At 40.9% G+C, this 20,351-nt stretch overlaps 1 protein-coding gene across 1 annotated transcript; it reads left to right on the top strand.

Annotated features, from left to right (window-relative positions):
- The first annotated feature begins 352 nt into the window (after positions 1–352).
- cpda (carboxypeptidase D, a) lies at positions 353–19,167 on the top strand. The gene is made up of 21 exons (XM_083886087.1): positions 353–1,066; positions 2,424–2,671; positions 5,912–6,054; positions 6,129–6,298; positions 6,888–7,309; positions 7,968–8,159; positions 9,628–9,795; positions 10,134–10,243; positions 10,466–10,568; positions 10,913–11,055; positions 11,149–11,318; positions 11,417–11,719; positions 11,878–12,073; positions 12,212–12,347; positions 12,452–12,598; positions 13,076–13,174; positions 13,259–13,323; positions 13,490–13,621; positions 14,313–14,498; positions 16,349–16,451; positions 17,080–19,167. Exons 1-21 carry the CDS (start codon positions 414–416, stop codon positions 17,304–17,306), a joined length of 4,116 nt encoding a protein of 1,371 aa, XP_083742213.1. The 5' UTR covers positions 353–413; the 3' UTR covers positions 17,307–19,167.
- The last annotated feature ends 1,184 nt before the right edge of the window (positions 19,168–20,351 follow it).

Below are 20,351 nucleotides of genomic sequence, written 5' to 3'. Positions count from 1 at the left end.
TACAACATGACAATTGAACAGGGGAATTCTATTCTATTCTTTAAATATTTGTATTAATTATTTATATACATAATAAACACAATGAACATTTTATTCATTTATGTATTTCTTTAGAGTCAAATCTCATTCTTTCGAATGCCATAAATGAAGGTTGTGAGTGACTACATTGGGCCTAACGAATTATAGTAGCCTACTTACACATGAATTCGAACTCTGCCGGTCCACCTTAAAAACTCGACGTCATCATTGTAGCCCCGCCCTCGGTGAGGTAAGAGGAAGTAGATGGAAATAGACGGGCCGCAAAGACAGTCACACAACAACTGAGCAACAAAATCACCCTCTAAATCTCCGAACCCGGTCTTAGTTCGTACATTTCAGAGTCCCAATGGTGCGGTAACAGAAGACACGTCAACATGGTCAACACATGGGATCGTCTGTCAAAGCTGCTCAAAGTACGACTGTCACTTTTCGCCTTTCTTCTCGCTCTTGTTGTCTCCTCCGGTGACGCCAGGCTTGACCGGGCACGACGCCTCAGCGCCGCCGCCGCCGAGGAAACGGCCGAAACTTACGACAAATACTACAATTATGTAAGCCTAACGGGACTTTTGCAGTCTTTGTCGCAGAAATATCCTCACATTGCCAACCTGTCGAGCATAGGTCAGTCTGTGCAGGGGAGGGAGCTGTGGGTGATGCGGATCACCACGGACCCTCACACAGACACGCCGGGGAAACCGAAATTTAAATACGTGGGGAACATGCACGGCGACGAGACGGTGTCCCGGCAGGTGTTGGTGTACCTGATAGAATACCTGCTGGCGAAGTACGGCGAGGAACCGCGCGTCACCGAGCTTGTAAACACCACGGACATCTACATCATGCCCAGCATGAACCCGGACGGCTTCGAGAAGTCCAGAGAGGGAGACTGCAATGGCGACAACGGCGGACGACACAATGCCAAAGACGCAGACCTCAACAGAAGCTTCCCCGACCAGTTCGACGACACTACTGCCTCTCCAGAGAACATCCCGGAGGTCATGGCCATGATGAGATGGATCCAGGATGAAAAGTAAGTTTTTGCTTGTTTTGTGAAACACACACAAACCCCCCCCCCCACACACACACACTAAAAAAAGTTTCTACACTACATACAATACAATAAACTGTGAGGAGACTCACTCAGAATAAGATGATCCTGGTGAATTTCTGGGCTACTTAACTGAGAACTTTGTTCATATTTTACTTGAGGGACTTTCAGATGGGGATAGACTTGTTAAACAGTTAAACATTTGAATTTTTTGTTCTTAGAAACTGGACAAAGGATAGTTGGGAAAACTATTTTGACTGAGGGCCACAGTAGCATATACATAAGGAATAAATGTAACCAAATATAATGTAAACTAAAGGTAACCACTCCGTAACATATTGCTAAATAACTTTCTGTATCTGTTACTTATTCAAGTTACAAATATGATGCGTGATAGATGTAACCCGGTCCACGATGGTGATGCCGTCACTTTGCGGGTAACGCAATCGCCATGCATTGTGGGAAATGTAGTTTATGGTCAACGCACGCCTTAAAGCAGCATTTAACATCAACACAGATTTTTAAGACCAATTAGTCACTCGCAGGCCACATAAAATGACGTGGCGGGCCACATCTGGCCCCCGGGCCTTGAGTTTGACACATGCGATTTAGAGTCTTTGGTTTACGTATAATCCCAAATTTCCCTCACAGAAGCTCCATTTCCATCCGTCCATCCTAATGCTCATCTCTCTCCTCAAACGTTTATTTTAATACAATACATCTAAATTTAAATCTTTTGGCTTCATGAAGTTGAGACGGATATTACCATATTTTGTAAACCGCATGATGCTTACTTTGCCCACAGCCCTAGTGTGAAGAGTGATCAACATAGTTGTCAATGAGTAACTCAGTTTGCCACCTAATTTCCATTTATGTTAGCGCCTCAGGACAGCAGTAGAGAGGGACACGTAACTATGCAAACACCAGAATAGCACGATGTGTAAACTGAGTGTTAATTTGAAGAGACAAGAATCCACTCCTGCCAAGTCCACGCATATTAATGTAGTTAAAGCACTGCTGAATCCAAGAGCTGCTGAGCAGTACTGGTTTCTCACCTTTATTAAAAATATATTTTTCAGGGTGTTTTTATCTTTAATAGATATAAGAGTATAGCGTGAAGGGATATCAGGGCCAGACATGCGACAAAGGGCCACAGGGTGGAATTGAACCGGTAACCAGTAATATAATATACTCTTGAGACTTGACGTCCTCTTGAATTCACTGCGACTGCAGACTGGAGGAGCAATAACAGTTTCTTTTAAAACACATATCAAGAAATGTCTGTTTTGTCACTACATAAATTTGACATATAGTTCAAACCTGTTTTTTTTCTGTCCAGATTTGTGCTGTCAGCAAACCTGCATGGTGGCACTGTGGTTGCCAGTTACCCTTATGATGACTCAGCTGTACACCGGCAACAGGGCCACTATAGCCAGTCAGAGGAGGACGGTCTGTTCCGGTACTTGGCGCTGGTGTATTCCCAGAATCACCCTGTGATGAAGACCGGTGAGCCCAACTGTCCTGATGCCATGGAGGAAACATTTAAAGATGGCATCACCAATGGGGCACAGTGGTATGATGTACCAGGTAAGATTATGCTGTTTGATTTTATTATTGTGAAAACCTGTTGTTGTCTAAGATATGACATTCTCTACCTATCATCTCATCTGAAATAATGTGCCATTGTTTGCAACAGAAAGAAAACTGAAAGCTCCCAAGTTCAGTCCTCACTGTGGATGTTAGGTTACTGCACTCCATTTCAGATCTGCTTTGTTATGTACAGTTTCATGTAACAGTGGTTAGGCTTCTAAACTGGGTGATGATGTGTGGACATCTTACGAATTGACAGTGCGATGTCAGTGTGAACGTAAAATAACAAATCTGTTCAAATCTAATTTCAAGTTTTCCTTTACAAACTCCACTCATTTTGTAAACAGGATTACAGGATGGGAGGGGGGAGTGTCAGTGGTGACTTTTTACAAGGGGTGAGGATAAAGTGGTAGACACTGGATGGATGGATGGATGGATGGGTACAATAGGTACTCTGAAACTGCAGGGGGAACACCGTAGAGAAAAAGGCAAAAATGCAACCACACGTCTGCTCTTAGCTCGATGTCCTGTCACACACTGTGCATTTTAAGGAAATAAATAAGAGCAGAAAGCACATGCTCTTAGATGGCATCAGAAAGTAGAAAATGGCTTACAGCTGCAGATAACCCAGTTTGGTTTTGGTGGTTTCTTGTCTGGAACAGTCATAAGGTCAACAGAGAAAAGTAATTTTATTATGCTGTTAATTAAACCTCTCAGCAGCAACAGTGATGTTCATAGCTTATGATGATGGTGATAACAACAACAGGTGTAAATCAGTCGCTTAGACAATGCTTGTGTTTGTCCGACTCACCTCGGTGTGGATGAAATGTCATGGGTAATATGGTCGATGATAAGAGCAGGAGATGTCGGGAGACATAATGAGTCGTCATGGCTGAGTGCCAGGACCTGAAGTCAAGAACAGGAGGGCTTTTTGTGAGGCCATCAGGGCTTGTTCCAACACAGCATGTTATCTTGACTCATAATCTGTTATGTGCACGTTATTGAAAATCGTTACGCTTCACTTGCTAGGCCTAGAGAGTCTTCCTCCTCTTCCAGCTGCTCCAGATTGGGTTCACCGTAGTAGATTGTTTGGCATTTATCTTTCATATCCATATATTGATAATTTTTGTATTATTATTTTTTTAATGACAGATGTCCTCCCTGACTCAACCATCTCCATTTATGTGGATTTTGGAGAACATGTAGTGGCTGGATTAGATGTCACTGCTTTCAGACATGAAAGAGAACAATGTCCAGAGTGTGGTTTTATTCTATAAATAATATACAAGTTCTATTGCTTTGATAACATTAGTTCCCTGTAAGTGTCTGAGCAAACCCAGACCTACATTTTCATGCTAGTTGAATCTTTTTTCTCCTCTTATTGTTAGACCGAATGGGATATTTATACTGTATATTCTTGTATTCTGCCGTCATTTCACCTAAGTTCCACAGTAAGCTTGGCTGCTAGCACCCTTGTCTGACTAGAAGTAATTTGAGGGTGTGTCATTGAGTCTGTTTCACATGATATTTAAGTTTGGGGCTGTGCTTGTTGCACTCTATCAACATTTGGAGGATGTTTACCTAAGTAATTCTTTTCAAAGACAGTGGACAAAAGGATCTCGTTATGAAGTGTATGACTCACAGGCGGGGTGGGGGGGGGGGGGGGTGAATTGATGAATTGATTAGCTGATTAGCTGTTTGGAACATAAGATGTCACAAAACGTCGATCGACGTTTTCTCAGACCACGGAATGATGAGGATCTCCTCATTAGTTTGAATTTTGAAGTTTGACTTCTTTGTCATATCAAAATAATTGGCAATGAATTGATGAATAATTGAGTATGTGACTAATCGTCGCAAACTATCGTCAGAAAAGAGGAAGCGCCGCACATGAAGAGTTCTTACCAGAACTACCTCCCTTTGCAAACGTGACAGAGTGAGTGTGTTTAATTAAGGAGTGATGGCGAAAGGTTAAAACCAAGAGCCCTAATAATGATGAGGAAAGGAATTAAAAAAAAAAAAGGGATGCCCACACTCTGTATTGACAACAGTGACTGTGTTTTTTTACATCTTCTGAAGAGACATATTCTAGTTTTCAGTGAAACAACCTCCTCGTTTGACCTGGAATGACTCGGAAGGTCTTTGGTTTGTGGTGTGTATTTTTGGTATGTTTTCTCTTAGAGCTGAGGCATGTACCAAACCGCAGCCTGTCGGTTTTTTTTCTTCTCCTAGCTTGTAAGAGATGAATTATAATTATCTTTACAGCATTATCACCACTTTTTTAAAGTTAGTCTGCAATACGTCTTCCAGGAAGATGCAGTCAATCAGATCATGTTTTGAAAATGTTTTTTTTTTTACCAAATAATCAGTACAGGTAATGGAATTACAGAAAGGAATATAATAAAATAGGTTTAGGTATGCATGGCACCTCACTGTTTGTATAATACATTTTTGAACACAATGAACCCCCTGTAAGAGCAACATACACACTGTCTTTGTTGTGCGTTGCAGATGCCTAATATTTGTGGGTTCAATGTACAGCTGAACATCGCTCATCTCAGCCTTCTCTTCCAAGTGTGTTGGAGAATATATATATATATATCGCCTTCATTCAGCATCAAAGCATCTTTAGTTGGTCTATTGTGGGGTATTGTAAAAACAGGCTGGTCCAAAATGGTGACCTCTTTAGAGCCGAACTGTCTCCTGATATAAAAATAACTGGCTCGTTCTGGGGTACTAAAATTCTCTTTCTCATTTATGTTTTCGGATTTGTTCAGGTGATGTGTCACTGTCTGGTGTTTGCGTCAGCCTTTTCACTTTTTACTTGTGCAAAGTGGCAAATAGCGGCTGCTTTATTGGGCTTGTTGTGGTCACACAGCAGGCAGTCATGGAAACCCTCCAGCCAGGGAGCGTCTGGCTGCCTGCTGTCGCTCCAGAGGGATGGCCCACTAAACAGCCTCCCCTCCTGTGTTCCTCTGTCTGTTTGCCTTACTGACATACTAGGTCGACTGGCAAACTGAAGATGTCATGGCCTTTTGCCACGTTAAACACCCTCTTTAAACAGTGACATTGAAGAGACAAGGACAGATTCAGTCCTGTTCTGGCATCAGTGTTGTGCACACCAGTTAAATTCCTGGATTTAGACCTGCCTAGCTTGGTATTCTGTATGTGTAAAATGAATGTTTAAAAACCATGTGTAATATGCATGTTCTGTGATATTTCGGGCTTGTTATCCAGGAGGGATGCAGGACTACAACTACCTCCATGGAAACTGCCTGGAGATCACTGTTGAGCTGAGCTGCTGCAAACATCCCCCTGCTACTGAGCTCCACAAGGAATGGGATCTGAATAGGGAATCCCTACTCGCCTACATGGAAAAGGTAGAGCTCATTGTTTAAAGGACAGCGCCAGATCACTGTGATGTCTTTGTTATTAAAACAATGCTGTCTTCCAGATACACATGGGTGTTCGTGGATATGTGAAGGAGGCCGTTAGTGGTGCTGCACTCACCAACGTTAACATTGTAGTGGCAGGCATTCACCACAACCTGACCACCAGGAAATATGGGGACTACTATCGCCTACTGGTCCCGGGAACATACAACATCACAGCTGTGGCCCCAGGGTGAGCCAAACTATGCACAGTATATTTACAAAAACAAAGGTTATGTATCGCAAGACTCACAAGTTTGTTTTCAAATGTAGATACAAGTACCAATGTCACAAAGTGACTCTTGGCTTAGGTCACATTGAAATTAAGCAACATTTGTCATGTGGCTCTTGTGACTTCTCAAACAAGAAAGCTCAGTCTCAGACAGACATGGCCACCTGTGGTGCTATAAATAAGTCATTATTTGTTATTTAAGTAATTAAATGTCTATAGATAGACAGATAGATGGATTAGTTAGTTTTGCACCATACAGCAAATGTCAGAAAAGGAAAGAAACATTAAACATCCATCCTAGATATTGACCTTTACAAACCGCAATCACACGTCATCACCAACCCCAACGATTAATTTCAAAAACAGACCTGTGAAATTGTTCTGTATTACAAAGTGCACTTTTAAAGTATAACTTCACTATTGAAGAGTTTCAAAGTAAATGCCCGGGTGACCTGTTTGTCACTGAAATTGACTTTGACTTTTGTTGGTCAGCAGTGCTTTTAAGGTGGACTTAAATGTCCTCATGCATGTGTGGTTTTTGTGTTCCCAGTTACGCACCAATGACCATCCTTAGTGTCCAGGTCTTGGAGGATAAAGCCACTGAAGTTAACTTTACCTTGGCACCTGTGGTCAGTGAGTCTTCAGGTACCATTGCAGTGCCCATAGCCTCCACGACAACAAGCCGTGATTCTACAACCACCACCACCACCACTGAACTGTCCGACTCCGCCCAGATGGGAGGAACTGCTCCTGAAGTGAAAACGAACAAGCCGCTTACACCAACACCTGAAAACCAGCCCATCCAGCCCCAGATATTTCGACACCACAACTATGCAGACATGGAACTCTTTTTACGGAAGTACAACAGCGAGTTTCCCTCGATTACCCATCTTTACTCTGTTGGTCGCACTGTTGAAGATCGTGAGCTCTATGTGATGGTGATCTCAGACAACCCCACTGTTCATGAGCATGGTATGTCTTACCCGGCAGCATAATAGAGTTATTACGGATTTAATGTTCTTTTTGTTTACATATACACTACCATTCAAAAGTTTGTGGTCACCTATACAATTTTGTTGTGTTTTCCATTAAAAGTTACACTTTTATTCATCAAAAGAGTTGCAAAATGAATAGAAAATATAGTCAAGACATTGACAAGATTAGAAATAATGATTTTTATTCAAAATAATAATTTTACCCTTTCGTCAAAGAACCAGCAAAACTGTTTTCAGCTGTGCTAACCCTGCACAAGGGTTTTCAAGGGTTTTCTAATCATCCAATAGCCTTCTAATGCAATTAGCAAACACAATGTACCATTAGAACAATGGAGAGATGGTTGCTGGAAATGGGCCTCTATACATATTCCATTAAAAACCAGACATTTGAAGCTAGAATAGTCGTTTACCACATTAACAATGTAAAGAGTGTATTTCTGATTAATTTAATGTTATATTCATTGATAAAAAGTGCTTTTCCTTCAAAAATAAGGACATTTCTACGTGACCCCAAACTTTTGAACGGTAGTGTAATGGAACCTGTGGCTTTAAATAATAATCTCTCATCATTTATTTTTAATTTTTTTATTAATATGGATTTTGATTTGGTCTCTTGCTCTTTGTTTCCATGCCAGGTGAGCCAGAGTTCAAGTATGTGGCCAACATGCATGGTAATGAGGTGGTGGGTCGAGAGTTGATGCTTAATCTCATTGAGTACCTGTGCCTTAACTATGGTACCAACCCGGAGGTCACGCGGTTGGTCAACGACACCCGCATTCACATCATGCCCTCTATGAACCCCGATGGCTATGAGGTAGCTGTTGAAGGTAAGAGAAGGCGACGTATGGATACACAATAATAAGTGGCAGCAATGCTGCTGTGGCTAATATCCAAAACACAATGGAAAACATTTCAGTATGCAGGTCACACCGGAATTATATGTGCTGGTTTTGAGTACAGGTGTAATATTACGGCACAAGTAATTCGATCTTTTGACTGACCTCCCTGTAGTGTATGTTGCTAACACTGTGCGCCAGTATTTCTTATTTTATATTGAGAACCACTACATACTATAAAGTGTGAGCAGAAGTGCATAGTATAACTTTTCTGAATATTTTACTGACTTTTCTGCCGCTTTATGTATGATATTAACAACATAAACACTTCTTATGTTAAAGGGGACATATTATGCAAAATCAACTTTTTAATCATTTAAATCCTTATATTTGGGCCCTATCAGTTGGCAAAGTGTGAAAAAGATGACTCACTCATGTTTTCAAGTACAGGAGATAAAACACGCGATGTTGACTTCCGCGCTCACTGAGACGTCACATTGTGCTAAATTCCTGGACTTGTTGTCTCACGAAGTTCCGCTTTGTCCGTAAAACACGCGAGAGTGCAGGCGAGGGCAACGGTGTCCGAAAACCGGAAGTGTGCGAAGTCCACAAAAAGTTTCATTCTTGGCTCCACAGTGCAGCACAGAGTCCTACACAAACTTCCAGCCTCAGAGGATTTATCTGTGGATATATAACATCTATCGGTGGATAGATGCTATATATGAGGGCAATGTGCCTGCTAGAGCCTGCAAATGATCACTATTCCAAATGCTAACTGCTGTTAGCTCCCAGTCACCTCTGTGGCTGATGTAGTTTCCTGTATGTTAAGTTTTGTTTTACTTTTTTTTTAAGGTGGACCTAAAGAGATACTACTAAACCAAGTGTTCTGAACAGGGCTGTTTTGGCAGGGTGATTGAACTGCTGTGGTGCTTCATCCTTATGGTATTTTGACCAAAGCATGTCACAGACATGTTCATTAGGACACCAGGGAACTATGTTAACTTGGAGAAATATGTCCCCTTTAAATGCTGGTAAAAATTCTGCAAAACGATATGGCAACCCAACAAAAGATCTGTGACCAATCTGTGTGTCTCGACCTAGTTTTCTGGAAATGATTGCTATATATATCCACTGTGAATGAAAAGGCGCTTGCAAGGATAATTAGATCCTATACATACTGTTCTGTATGTGATTGACAGAAAAAATGACGTTCTGTTTATGGAAGAGTTCTTTTTATGGTCAGTAGGAGATCAGACTTCTTTCTGCAACATCATGCTTCCTCTAAAGGAGGAGATGACTCACAAAGCACTTTCCGCTACGATCTTTCACAGGAAGTAGAGAGGAGGCGGTGGAGATGCTGTGTTTATCTTACACTACATGAAACAGGAAGGCAGAAGGAACATGCTTTGGTTACAGATTAAAATATAATATATATAATGTGTTACCTATTTCCTCACAGGTGATGTAAAAGGCTACAAAGGGCGCAACAACAGCAACAATTTCGACTTGAACCGTAACTTCCCTGACCAGTTTACAACCATCACAGAGCCCAGGCAGCCAGAGACTGTAGCTGTGATGAAGTGGGTGAAGAGCATTCCCTTTGTCCTGTCAGCCAACCTCCATGGAGGTAAGGTGTCATACAATGAAAAGTTTTTTTTCACAGTTCACAGCATCAATATCTGTCACATATGTCACAAATACAACCGTTTCCTGATTAAAAGTAAAAGCACCAATTTTTATTCTTCAGCAGAGTTGTATTTGGAAATGATTTATTTGGAGATGAATGCATGGCTTCATATTAAGGAGTCCTGCCATTTATATGAGAACAGATATGATATTTAACAATATGTTTCAAAAGCAAACCTGGTGAAATACAGTCACAGCAGATCAGCACCTAAGCTGTACCTTGCTGCATCATATTAACATTTTTCTCTCTCCGTGTTCTCATTTTGTTGCGTATTGCAGGTTCCTTGGTGGTCAACTACCCCTACGATGATGACAAAGAAGGAATAAGTCGGTATAGTCAGTCCCCTGACGACAAGGTCTTTCAACAGCTGTCCAGAGCGTACGCGCAGGTAACCGGACACCGGTCTTGTAGGATCTGTTTCAGGCTGAGATAATGTCTGCTTGTGGTTTCAGGTTGTAATAGAACACAAACTGTGGCATTGAGGAGCACTGACAAGAAGTCATGTGATTTTTGTCAAATCTGGGGACACAAAAGGTTTGAAAAGTTGACTAACAGCAGCACTCATTGTTCAGCTCTCTGTGGGTTTGTGGGTTTTTTTCTGTGTGTGCAGGACAATCCTCTGATGCACAATGGACACCCTTGTAAGGACCTGTACCCTGGTGAATATTTCGATGATGGCATCACCAATGGTGCAAACTGGTACAATGTTCCTGGTATGCCTTCATCTCTCATTCTCCCTCACACATTACATTTTGATTTAGACAAATGTTGTTTCCACTTCCACAAAAATTATGGAATATATTTGTTAGCTATTTGCTTTTTTAAAATCTTTGTTGCATAATTTAGCAGTCTGATTTGAAGTGTAAATGTGGCACATCATTGCTGTCTATTTCTGTGTATAGTTGGTAATTAAATGAAATTCAAGCCACTACATGTAGAATTTGAAGGGCTGAAAACAGCACTTGACCCAATATATAAAGCATGTATGCATGTACATAATGACTTTAACTGAAACCTTTAAGATTTGAGATTGACTTAAAATTAGCAATATTTTCAGGTGGAATGCAGGACTGGAACTACTTAAACACCAACTGTTTTGAGGTGACCATTGAATTGGGTTGTGTAAAGTATCCCAAGTCTGCGGACCTGCCCAACTACTGGGAACAAAACCAAAGATCCTTGCTTCAGTTTATACACCAGGTAATAACACAAATCTCACATTTGCCCTAACTTGTTGCCACACAGTCACTCAGGTCAGCCAGTCATTTGTACTATGTTAATGTGTCTGTTTAGGTCCACACTGGAGTAAAAGGAACAGTCTCCGACAGTCAAGAGGGCTCGGGGATCCCCAATGCCACCATTTCTGTGGCGGAGATAAACCACAACATCACCACAGCCCTTAATGGAGACTACTGGAGACTCCTGGCCCCGAACACCTACTCTATCACTGCCTCTGCACATGGGTAAGGTTTATATGAGTGGAGCGCAAATTGAAATGGTATAGTCTCACTGACAAAGATGAGCTTTCTAATAACTTGAAATAACTTTCTCTGTTGTCCAGGTATATTCCTGTGAGAACCTACGCCACAGTCTCAAAAGCGGGAGTGGAGGTGGTAGACTTCAGGCTGACCCGTTTACAATCGGACTCCAAAGGCCAGAATCAAAACGGACCCCAACCCACTCAGAACCCGTCTGAGAAGGAGCTGCATAGCTTAATCAAGGAACTGTCACAAGACCAGGGTTTGGAGCAGTTGGTCAAGAGCACGGCCACAGAAAGCAGCTTCCGCTACCAACGATACAAAGAATTGTCTGAATTCATGAGGGGCCTCACTCTTAATTTTCCAAAAATCACGTCTTTACGCAGGTATGCATGCATTCTCATTCAACATGTATTATTTCCCAATGAGAGTACATTATTGACATCATACCTCTATTGCTGTTGCTACTGCCCAGTGTTGGAAAAAACAGTCATATGATTCTGACTTATATTTTGTTTGTTGTTTTTTTCTCCACTGTGACCAGTTTGGGCCAAAGTGTGGAGTATCGGACTATTTGGGCTCTGGAGATTTCTAACAAACCGGGGGAAACTGGATCATCAAAACCAAAGCTCCGCTTTGTAGCAGGGATCCATGGTAACGCCCCAGTGGGCTCAAAGCTCCTGCTGGAGTTTGCGACCCTTCTGTGCATCAATTATGGCAAGAACCCAGCCATCACCAAGGTGAGTTTTTGTGCACCTTGATAGTGCTCTCAAATTGTACTGTACATGTCTCATCAGCAAGTTCTACCTTTTTTTTAAACACACACACAATTCTCTCTTGTGTGCTGTTATCATTTGCTTGTGATTCCCTGTTCCTAGTTGGTCAATGAGACCCAGATCATCATCGTGCCCTTGGTCAACCCAGATGGAAGAGAACAGGCTGTTGAGAAGCAGTGCACTTCTATCAAGGGTTTCACCAACGCTCGCGGAAAGGACCTGGACACAGACTTCTTTGGTCAGCTTTCACTTTTGTTATTACTGTAATAGATTAATGCCACTGCTCATATGTACTGTAGCGCAAAGACGGTGCTGATGTGTGACGTTGGGTTTCTATTTAAGGCAATGCATCACAGCGTGTGGAGGAGGCTCAACCAGAGACCAGAGCGATGATGGACTTGATTTTAGAGAAAAGCTACACTCTCTCCGTCGCCCTCGATGGAGGCGCCCTTGTTGCCACCTACCCTTATGACAAGCCTGTCCAGTCTGGTAACGTCACTATGGCTTTCTGTGTCATGTTTGCAAAAATATTCTTTTTGAGCTCACATGATTTATAATACATTAAGTCACAATAGAATCCACCCATTTTCTTTCATATAAAACACCATATTCATGCAAAAATCCTCAGATCTGTTTAAGATACGACAAAGACTAACTGGTTTATTTCTAACAGCTTTCATGCTCTGAAAAAGTCAAACCTTCACTCGTCACATTCGTGCCAAACCTGAGCCAGGAAAACAATATTTTCTCTACAGCCAGCTTAGTAAATGGATTAGATAAATCCTCAGCCATCTTGATTTTTAAGACATTGGAGCCTTTTCTTTAATCCCAATTTAGGCTGTGCATTGGGGCCAAAACGTAATCGGCAGAAAACGACAAACTGACCGCTGATTTGACAGAGAATAACAAAAGTGTAGCAGTGTCCCATACTTCATATTTGTGCGTTTGTATTTCATTCATTTCCAGTTGAAAACGAGGGCACATTGAAGTACTTGGCGAGTGTTTACGCCAACAACCACCCCACGATGCACCTTGGGGTCACTGGATGTTCAAGTAATGGGCAGAGTATGTAATTAATAATACTATAACCAAATACCGCCATGTTGGTGCTGAATGTCAGCCATTAATAAGAACTTTTCTGTCACTCAGCGGACAACGTCCCTGATGGAGTAATGAGAGCAGCAGAGAGACAAAGCCACATGGGAAGCATGAAGGTCAGTTTCTCCACAAAGCAGTGCAGTTCAAGCTGTTCATTTGTCAGCCGAGTTAAACAGAATGTTGATTTCCTGTTGTTAAGAGTTACAGTACACGTCCAATCAAACAGGAAGCAAAATAAAGATACGAAACACGCCTCGGCTCTCTGTTTACGTCTCCTTCTAGGATTTCAGTATGGACTTTGGCCACTGTCCAGAAATCACTGTGTACACTGGCTGCTGCTTGTTCCCTCCTGCTGAGCAGCTGGCCACGCTCTGGGCTGAGAACAAGAAGTCGCTCCTGAGCATGTTGGTGGAGGTATGATGCATGATTTGACATTTTAACATTGATAAAAAAAAAAAAAGTTTCTTGGACGTTTAGACACAAATGTGTGATCATTTTTTATAAAAGAAAATGTATATATACACTACTGTTCAAAAGTTTGGCGTCACCTATACAATTTTTTGTTTTCCATTAAAAGTCACACTTTTATTCATCAAAAGAGTTACAAAATGAATAGAAAATACAGTCGACAAGATCAGAAATAATGATTTTTATTCAAAATAATAACTTTTCTTTCGTCAAAGAACCAACAAAACTGTTTTCAGCTGTGCTAACATCATTGCACAAGGGTTTTCAAGGGTTTTCTAATCATCCAATAGCCTTCTAACGCGATTAGCAAACACAATGTACCATTAGAACACTGGAGAGATGGTTGCTGGAAATGAGCCTCTATACACCTATGTACATATTCCATTAAAAACCAGACGTTTGCAGCTAGAATAGTCGTTTACCACAAGAAAAGTGATTTTCCTTCAAAAATAAGGACATTTCTCAGTTACCCCCCCAAAAATGTGAAAAGTGACCCCAAACTTTTTAGAGGTAGCGTATATACTGAATCTTTCTTATATTGATTTTGAAGACAATGATATTCTAATATATATTTCCCTAGTTACCTGTACAGAATCTAATTGTCATCGGTCCTATCCAACTTATCCTCCATTTCTAGGTGCATAAAGGGGTGCGAGGCACCGTGAGGGACAAGAGTGGGAAGCCTATTGTCGGGGCCGTCATTGTACTCAACGGGGGTGTGAGAGTGTTTACTATGGAGGACGGCTACTTCCACGCACTGCTGGCTCCCGGAAACCACATTATTGAAGCCGTTGCCGACGGCTACCAACAACAACGTCAAGAGGTACACATTTTTCTTTTTTTTTACGCGGGTTAGGAACGTACTGTTCCTCATTAAGAGTGACACGTGTGGTAAAAAAAAAAAAAAAAAAGAATGAATCACTTAACTGTTTGTCAAGTAGCAACTGGGTGGCATGTGCATATAAAATCCAGTTGTGTGTGTGTGTAAGGCCCACTACATTTTATGATCTGGGTTTTTTTTTATACAGCATTTAATCCTAAATCACAATTAATCTGACTCATGGTTTGTTTACATCACTGATGTTTAATATGTTTAACTCAACAGTGTAATTCAATTATGTGCCTCTCATGTTTATGCTCAAGAACATGGACTAGTTTTTTACCGAGTATAGTTTTATGATGTTAACTGATGAAAAGGTAGAAATCAGCTCTGTCCCTTTTGTAAACAAATACACTCTATTATACAAACACACAGAACATTATTATGTCAGAGGTTGATGCTCGTAAGAAAAAAGTTCAACACATTATGTTCAGAAAACATTTGAAATGAAGATCTGTTTTCCACATTATTATTATTATTATTATTTTTTTTTTTTACAAAGGAAACCGTAGAATTAAAAAAAATAAAGTATAATCCATCATGCAGAAAGTCTGTGGGAACATTACAGTCGTTCCCCTCAACTGTCAACGTCTATGAACGGTGTCGGGCGGAGCACACAAAATCTCTCCATCACCTCCACTCTCCTGTTTGGCTGCTCTGAAATTTGAAGCGTTGGGTAAGCCAGCTCTGTAAACAGCTGCTCCTTAATGTTGCGTCCCAGCTCCAGACTGTAGGCTGTGAGCTTCCCGCAGTGACTTAGGAGCAGGGGATCCACCACTGAATGATACATCTGCTGGTACTCTGCTACCGTGAAGCCGTGGATCATCAGAGACTGACTAGTTGGCGCACGGCTGCAGGTTTTCTCTTCAATGCAGAGGGCTTCTTCATCACAGGTCTGTTTCAGATCTGGAACAACAGCAGCGTTCCTTAAATATCTGTCATCCAGTGGTTTATTCTGGGTGTGTGCTTCACTCTGCTCACTCACAAAGTCCAGTTCCTGACTTGGGGCCAGCATTGACGTCCTCTCCTTAATAGATTCCCCATATTTCTTAGGACATCGAATACTTCGTCTTAGGCCATAAGGACGCATCTCACACCTCTGCAAAGTAAAGGAGAGATAAGTCGCTCTGTCAGCAAACCACTGAGATAGTGAGACACATTTAAAGATGCCAGATCAAAAGGTGCACTTACTCTTTGGGTGTGTGTTCAGACCACATTACTGAATCAGGTCGTAAACCACAGGGTTTGAAATACTTCTTTCCTGAGATTGGATTTCACTTTTCCCATGTTTTTAAACTGCGCTGAGATTCTCGTAATTTACCTCAAATCCCATTTTAGTCGCAACCTGCACCTCATTATACCAAGCAGTCACAGGTGCAGATGAGAAGTGCTGATTAAGTCATTAACAAACCCACTTGTGTGTGTGTGTGTGTGTAGCTTCAGTGGATCTGGTGGAGTGGAGTGTGTTTTACCTACATGTGGTGAAACTGCCAGGATGGATAAGAACATGTGCTAGAGCTTATGTTACTTTTGTTGATGTGTTTTCAGATTCATTTCAGTTTTCTATGTTTGTGAACATATCTTCGAGAATTGTTGAATAACCAAACACAATAGCTTGATCTGGATTTATTGAAAAATGTGCATGCCAACAATGTACTTTTTATTAAGCCTGTGAATGTTTGTGGACCAAAATGTATATTTAAAAGCTACCACATCAATTCCGAGGCCTAAAAATAAAGGCATTTTTGGAGTGGGTTGTATTATTGGTGTATTTTTTTTTTGTTGTCTTCCAGGTGGTTGTTTCTTCCACTGCAGCTGCAAGCACCATTACCATCGAGTTTGACATGGACAACAGCATCTTTGGACTGCCCAGAGAGTTTGTGGTGGCCAGTGCAGGTAAGCGTTGATTATATGCACCGTGTGACCCTTCATAAGTACAAACGGAGCCTTTTACCATATGCCATTTTGGCTACACTGATGTCATGCTAATGTTGCTGATCAGTTCATCTTAAATGATCATTAAACCCTGTGATCTTTAACACAGATGATGGCAAAGACACATAGTTTTTGAGCAGTTTAAACTTGATGTTTTGACTGTTTAGAAATGGTCAACTTTACTATTATTGTCAAATTCAGTGTGATTAGAGCTGGCAGTCATTTATTGGCACTGTATTGATATATTTTAGCAGTATCAATATAACAAAGTATAAATCAAAGTAATGTTTGCACAATCTAAGCATACTTTTGAAACATAATTGCTTTTCATATTTTAAGATATGTGAAATTTCTGTCCATGAAGATAAACACGTTTTTAACGCTCAGGTATTAGCAACATTTCACTTATGCACCATTTATTGTGACTTTTTGGGAGTGTGTTCAACAGCTTCATAGTTAATAAATATTATAGTGTATAATATAATAATATTTTTGGCCGTATAGCACAGCCCAAAGATGTGAAATAATGTTGAAACAAAAATTAGCCCTCTCTAAATGCAGATGCACTGTCGTGTCTTTCTGTGTGCAGCGGCCTCCATGACGGCGCTGGTGGTGACCGCGTGCATCATCTGGTGTGTGTGCGCAGCCAAGTCCAATCGCCAGAAGGACGGCTTCCACCGCTTGCGGCAGCACCGCGAAGAGTACGACGACGAAATCCGGCTCACGTCGATGGGCTCCAAGAAGTCGCTGCTCGCCCACGAGTTCCAGGACGAGAGCGAAAGCGACGAGGACACGCTGTATGCCAACAAACTCTGAGATCGGTGGCATCCCCTTTTTTGTTGTTGTTGTTGTTTTTTTGATTTCCCTCTCAAGTCCTTTACGAGGAGCAGGTTGAACTTTTGAGGAGCGTCCCTCTCTGTTATTTTTATAACAGAAACACAAGTGATACACTTATTTTTGTTAAGGCGACAAGTTCTGAGCACTCAACTTCTGGTCACGGTGGTTATTAGTGCGTCTAAATTAATATCACAGAACATGATTGTATGGAGACTGCAGAGCTTGTTTTTTATTTTTATTTAAATGGTTTCTGGATCTCTACCAGATACAGAGGTCAAAGAAAGAGTCAGTCCTGTACCTGTTATCCATCCTTTTGACTGGTTTTTGGGTCCTGCTAATCTTTTGTCCCCCCCCCTCCGCGCCGTTGAGTGCTCTTGAAGACCGACACCTGTCCTGCCGCTCTGAGGAGGTCAAGCCGTGAAGTCCAAATCCTCGTTTAGTGGATGTGTAATGAACTCTTGATGAAAGTGCTTATTCTCACACAATCCCCACCTCCCGCTCCACTTCACCATGCCTTTCTTTTACTACTGCTTTGAGCGTCCGAGTCGAACATTAATTTTGGATTCTTTTTGAGACAACGTTGCTACATTAAAGTGTCCGAGCCTTTGGGGGAGACTTAATCCAGTACTGTGCCTTGGCTTTCGTAAAGTTTACAGTCCGTTCTGGCGGCAGTATGTGACGGAAAGTAGCAACATAGGAAAATAGCGTCCTAGTGAATAGATAATACCCGGTCCGCGTGGGAGATTGATCCTTCCGATACTCAGGTGGTAGGAATAATAGAGACATTTAGGATTTTGAAAGACTGCGCATTTCCACTGTTGCACTGTTTCTGCACAGATGACTCCAGGTTGACTGACCTGATATCAGCAGGTTTGTGTAAAAGCTTAAACACAATTACGGAGAATCTGTTGAACTTGATTGAAAACATTCTCAGTTTTTCATGAGTGGCCTGATGTAGTGTTTAGATGGTCACGTCGTGCACTAATTGGAAAACAAGTATCATGTTGTCATTGGCCAAGAAACAACTACTTTACGATTGGACGATTTAATTCTGGACGGATTGAGATGAATGAATATCACATTGAGTCTGCAACCTGTTTTTGAATGTTCATTTTTACTGTAATCTATAATCTCATAAGGAATATAACGTTTTGTTGTCTTTGGGCTGTTTTATGTGTGTTTTCCCACTTTCCTATTGCTTTGAAAAAGTCGTTGCTGCTTTTTCCATCCATTCATGATTTCAGAGCCACCCATATGACATGATTTTAACACGCGAATAAGATCATGTTTGAATTTTAAAACAAAGCGAATGTAGGTCATGATCCATTTGACTTTGAGATGCAACAACAACAAAATAAAAACTGGACATAGGACAAGACGTGGGGACACCGTGGACAATATGCCAGTCCATCATCAGGCCAACACAGAGCAACAACCGTCCGCTCTCACACTCACACCTACAGTCGTTTTCGAGTGTCCAATTAACCTCTGTGTTTTTGCAATTTTGCACACGGTTATATAGATATCAAGTGGCTCTTATACTGGAAATGCTGTGCACATTGTTCATCATTCATACTCAATTGTTTTCCTCTAACAAAATTGCCTTGATTCCCTGTTACTTTAAGATAATTTTTATTGAAACAGCCACAGCTGTCAAGTCAAGTCAGACCCAGTATCTGTGTGGAGACTTTTTGTATATTTTTTATTTCCTACGTCTGTGAATACTCGTGAATGAATTTTGAACGTTGAGCGCATGTCGGTGTCTTTGCAGACTTTGGTGTGAAGATTTTATATCAACTGGAATCAACTGTACATAATGTTTGGCAATTGTGATGAGGGGGAGGGGAGGGAATATAAGTGCAGTTCATGTGAACCATGAACCAACATTTCATAAGAATCGCTGTGTGTGATCATGATAATGCTAACAAACACAAAGACACCTTCAAAATAAATCCTTTCACAATGTGTTTCTGTGTTCACTGCTGTTATTTGTGACACCTTTTTTCTTGCAGCAGCAGACTTCTCCAGGCCTAACACCTCAAACGAATGCGTTTCAGTTTCAGCTCTGTGGGATCAGCATTTTCAAAGTTTCAAAGCATTATTTTAAAGAAGATCATGAGAATTTGTAAAGGTGTGATGACCAACACAATTTACCTTTCACTGCAATTTGTAAATATTCCTTGTGGCATTCTCAGAACAGTCTGCAGGTGGCACTGTTTTATTATTGCAGAAAATCTTCCCTATTTTCTTTAATGAAGTCTTGTGCTGTTTACTTTTAAACATTTGAGAATATTTTGCTTTACACTCATAGTCAACACTGACAACACATTTAAAGGTGCCATATGTCAGAATGTGGCCAAAAATGGTTACTACATTCAAATTCAAAAAACCGAGGTCTTTTACGTTTCGTGACAGCAGCTGAGAGTCGACTGACTGCAGTGATTGGTAGATCGCGGTAGGTGGCGCCACATGCCAAAACATGATTTCAAAACATAAACATGATTTTCGGTCTGCAAAAGAGCAATTAACTAAAAAAACATTTTTTTTTTAAAGTTTGGATTGCTGTAGTTTATTTAGAATTTCTCCCATTTTTACCAAAGCTTTTTCACAGCTTTTACATAGTTGTCAGATGTGATTATTTAGCTTTATATTTTATTTATAAACCATTTTTATGACCTTGTTTCGGTAGCCTAAGTATTTGTTTATTTTATTTAATGCTGTGGGTTTTTTTTTTACATATAAAAGTCAAATCTTCGTATTACAGGAGTGTATTTTGAATCCCTCACAAAGATTGTGCACATTTTTAATATTTTAAGACCTTAATATCTTAATATTTTATTTATAAACCGTTTGGTTTTATGTATTGATTCTCTGTGTCACCAGTATGGGGAGTTGCTGATTTTGCCAAATATTAATTGAAAGATTTTTCAGTAAGTTTGCAAATCTGGTGTCTGCTTCCAGGCAACAAAAAGTTCTCACATTTAGTTTTACAAATTAGTATTCGTATTCGTGACAGAGTAAATA

Source organism: Microchirus variegatus (assembly GCF_963457635.1).
Source record: "Microchirus variegatus genome assembly, chromosome: 3".
Classification (NCBI taxonomy): Eukaryota; Metazoa; Chordata; class Actinopteri; order Pleuronectiformes; family Soleidae; genus Microchirus; species Microchirus variegatus.
This window is presented reverse-complemented; position numbering and strand designations above follow the sequence as displayed.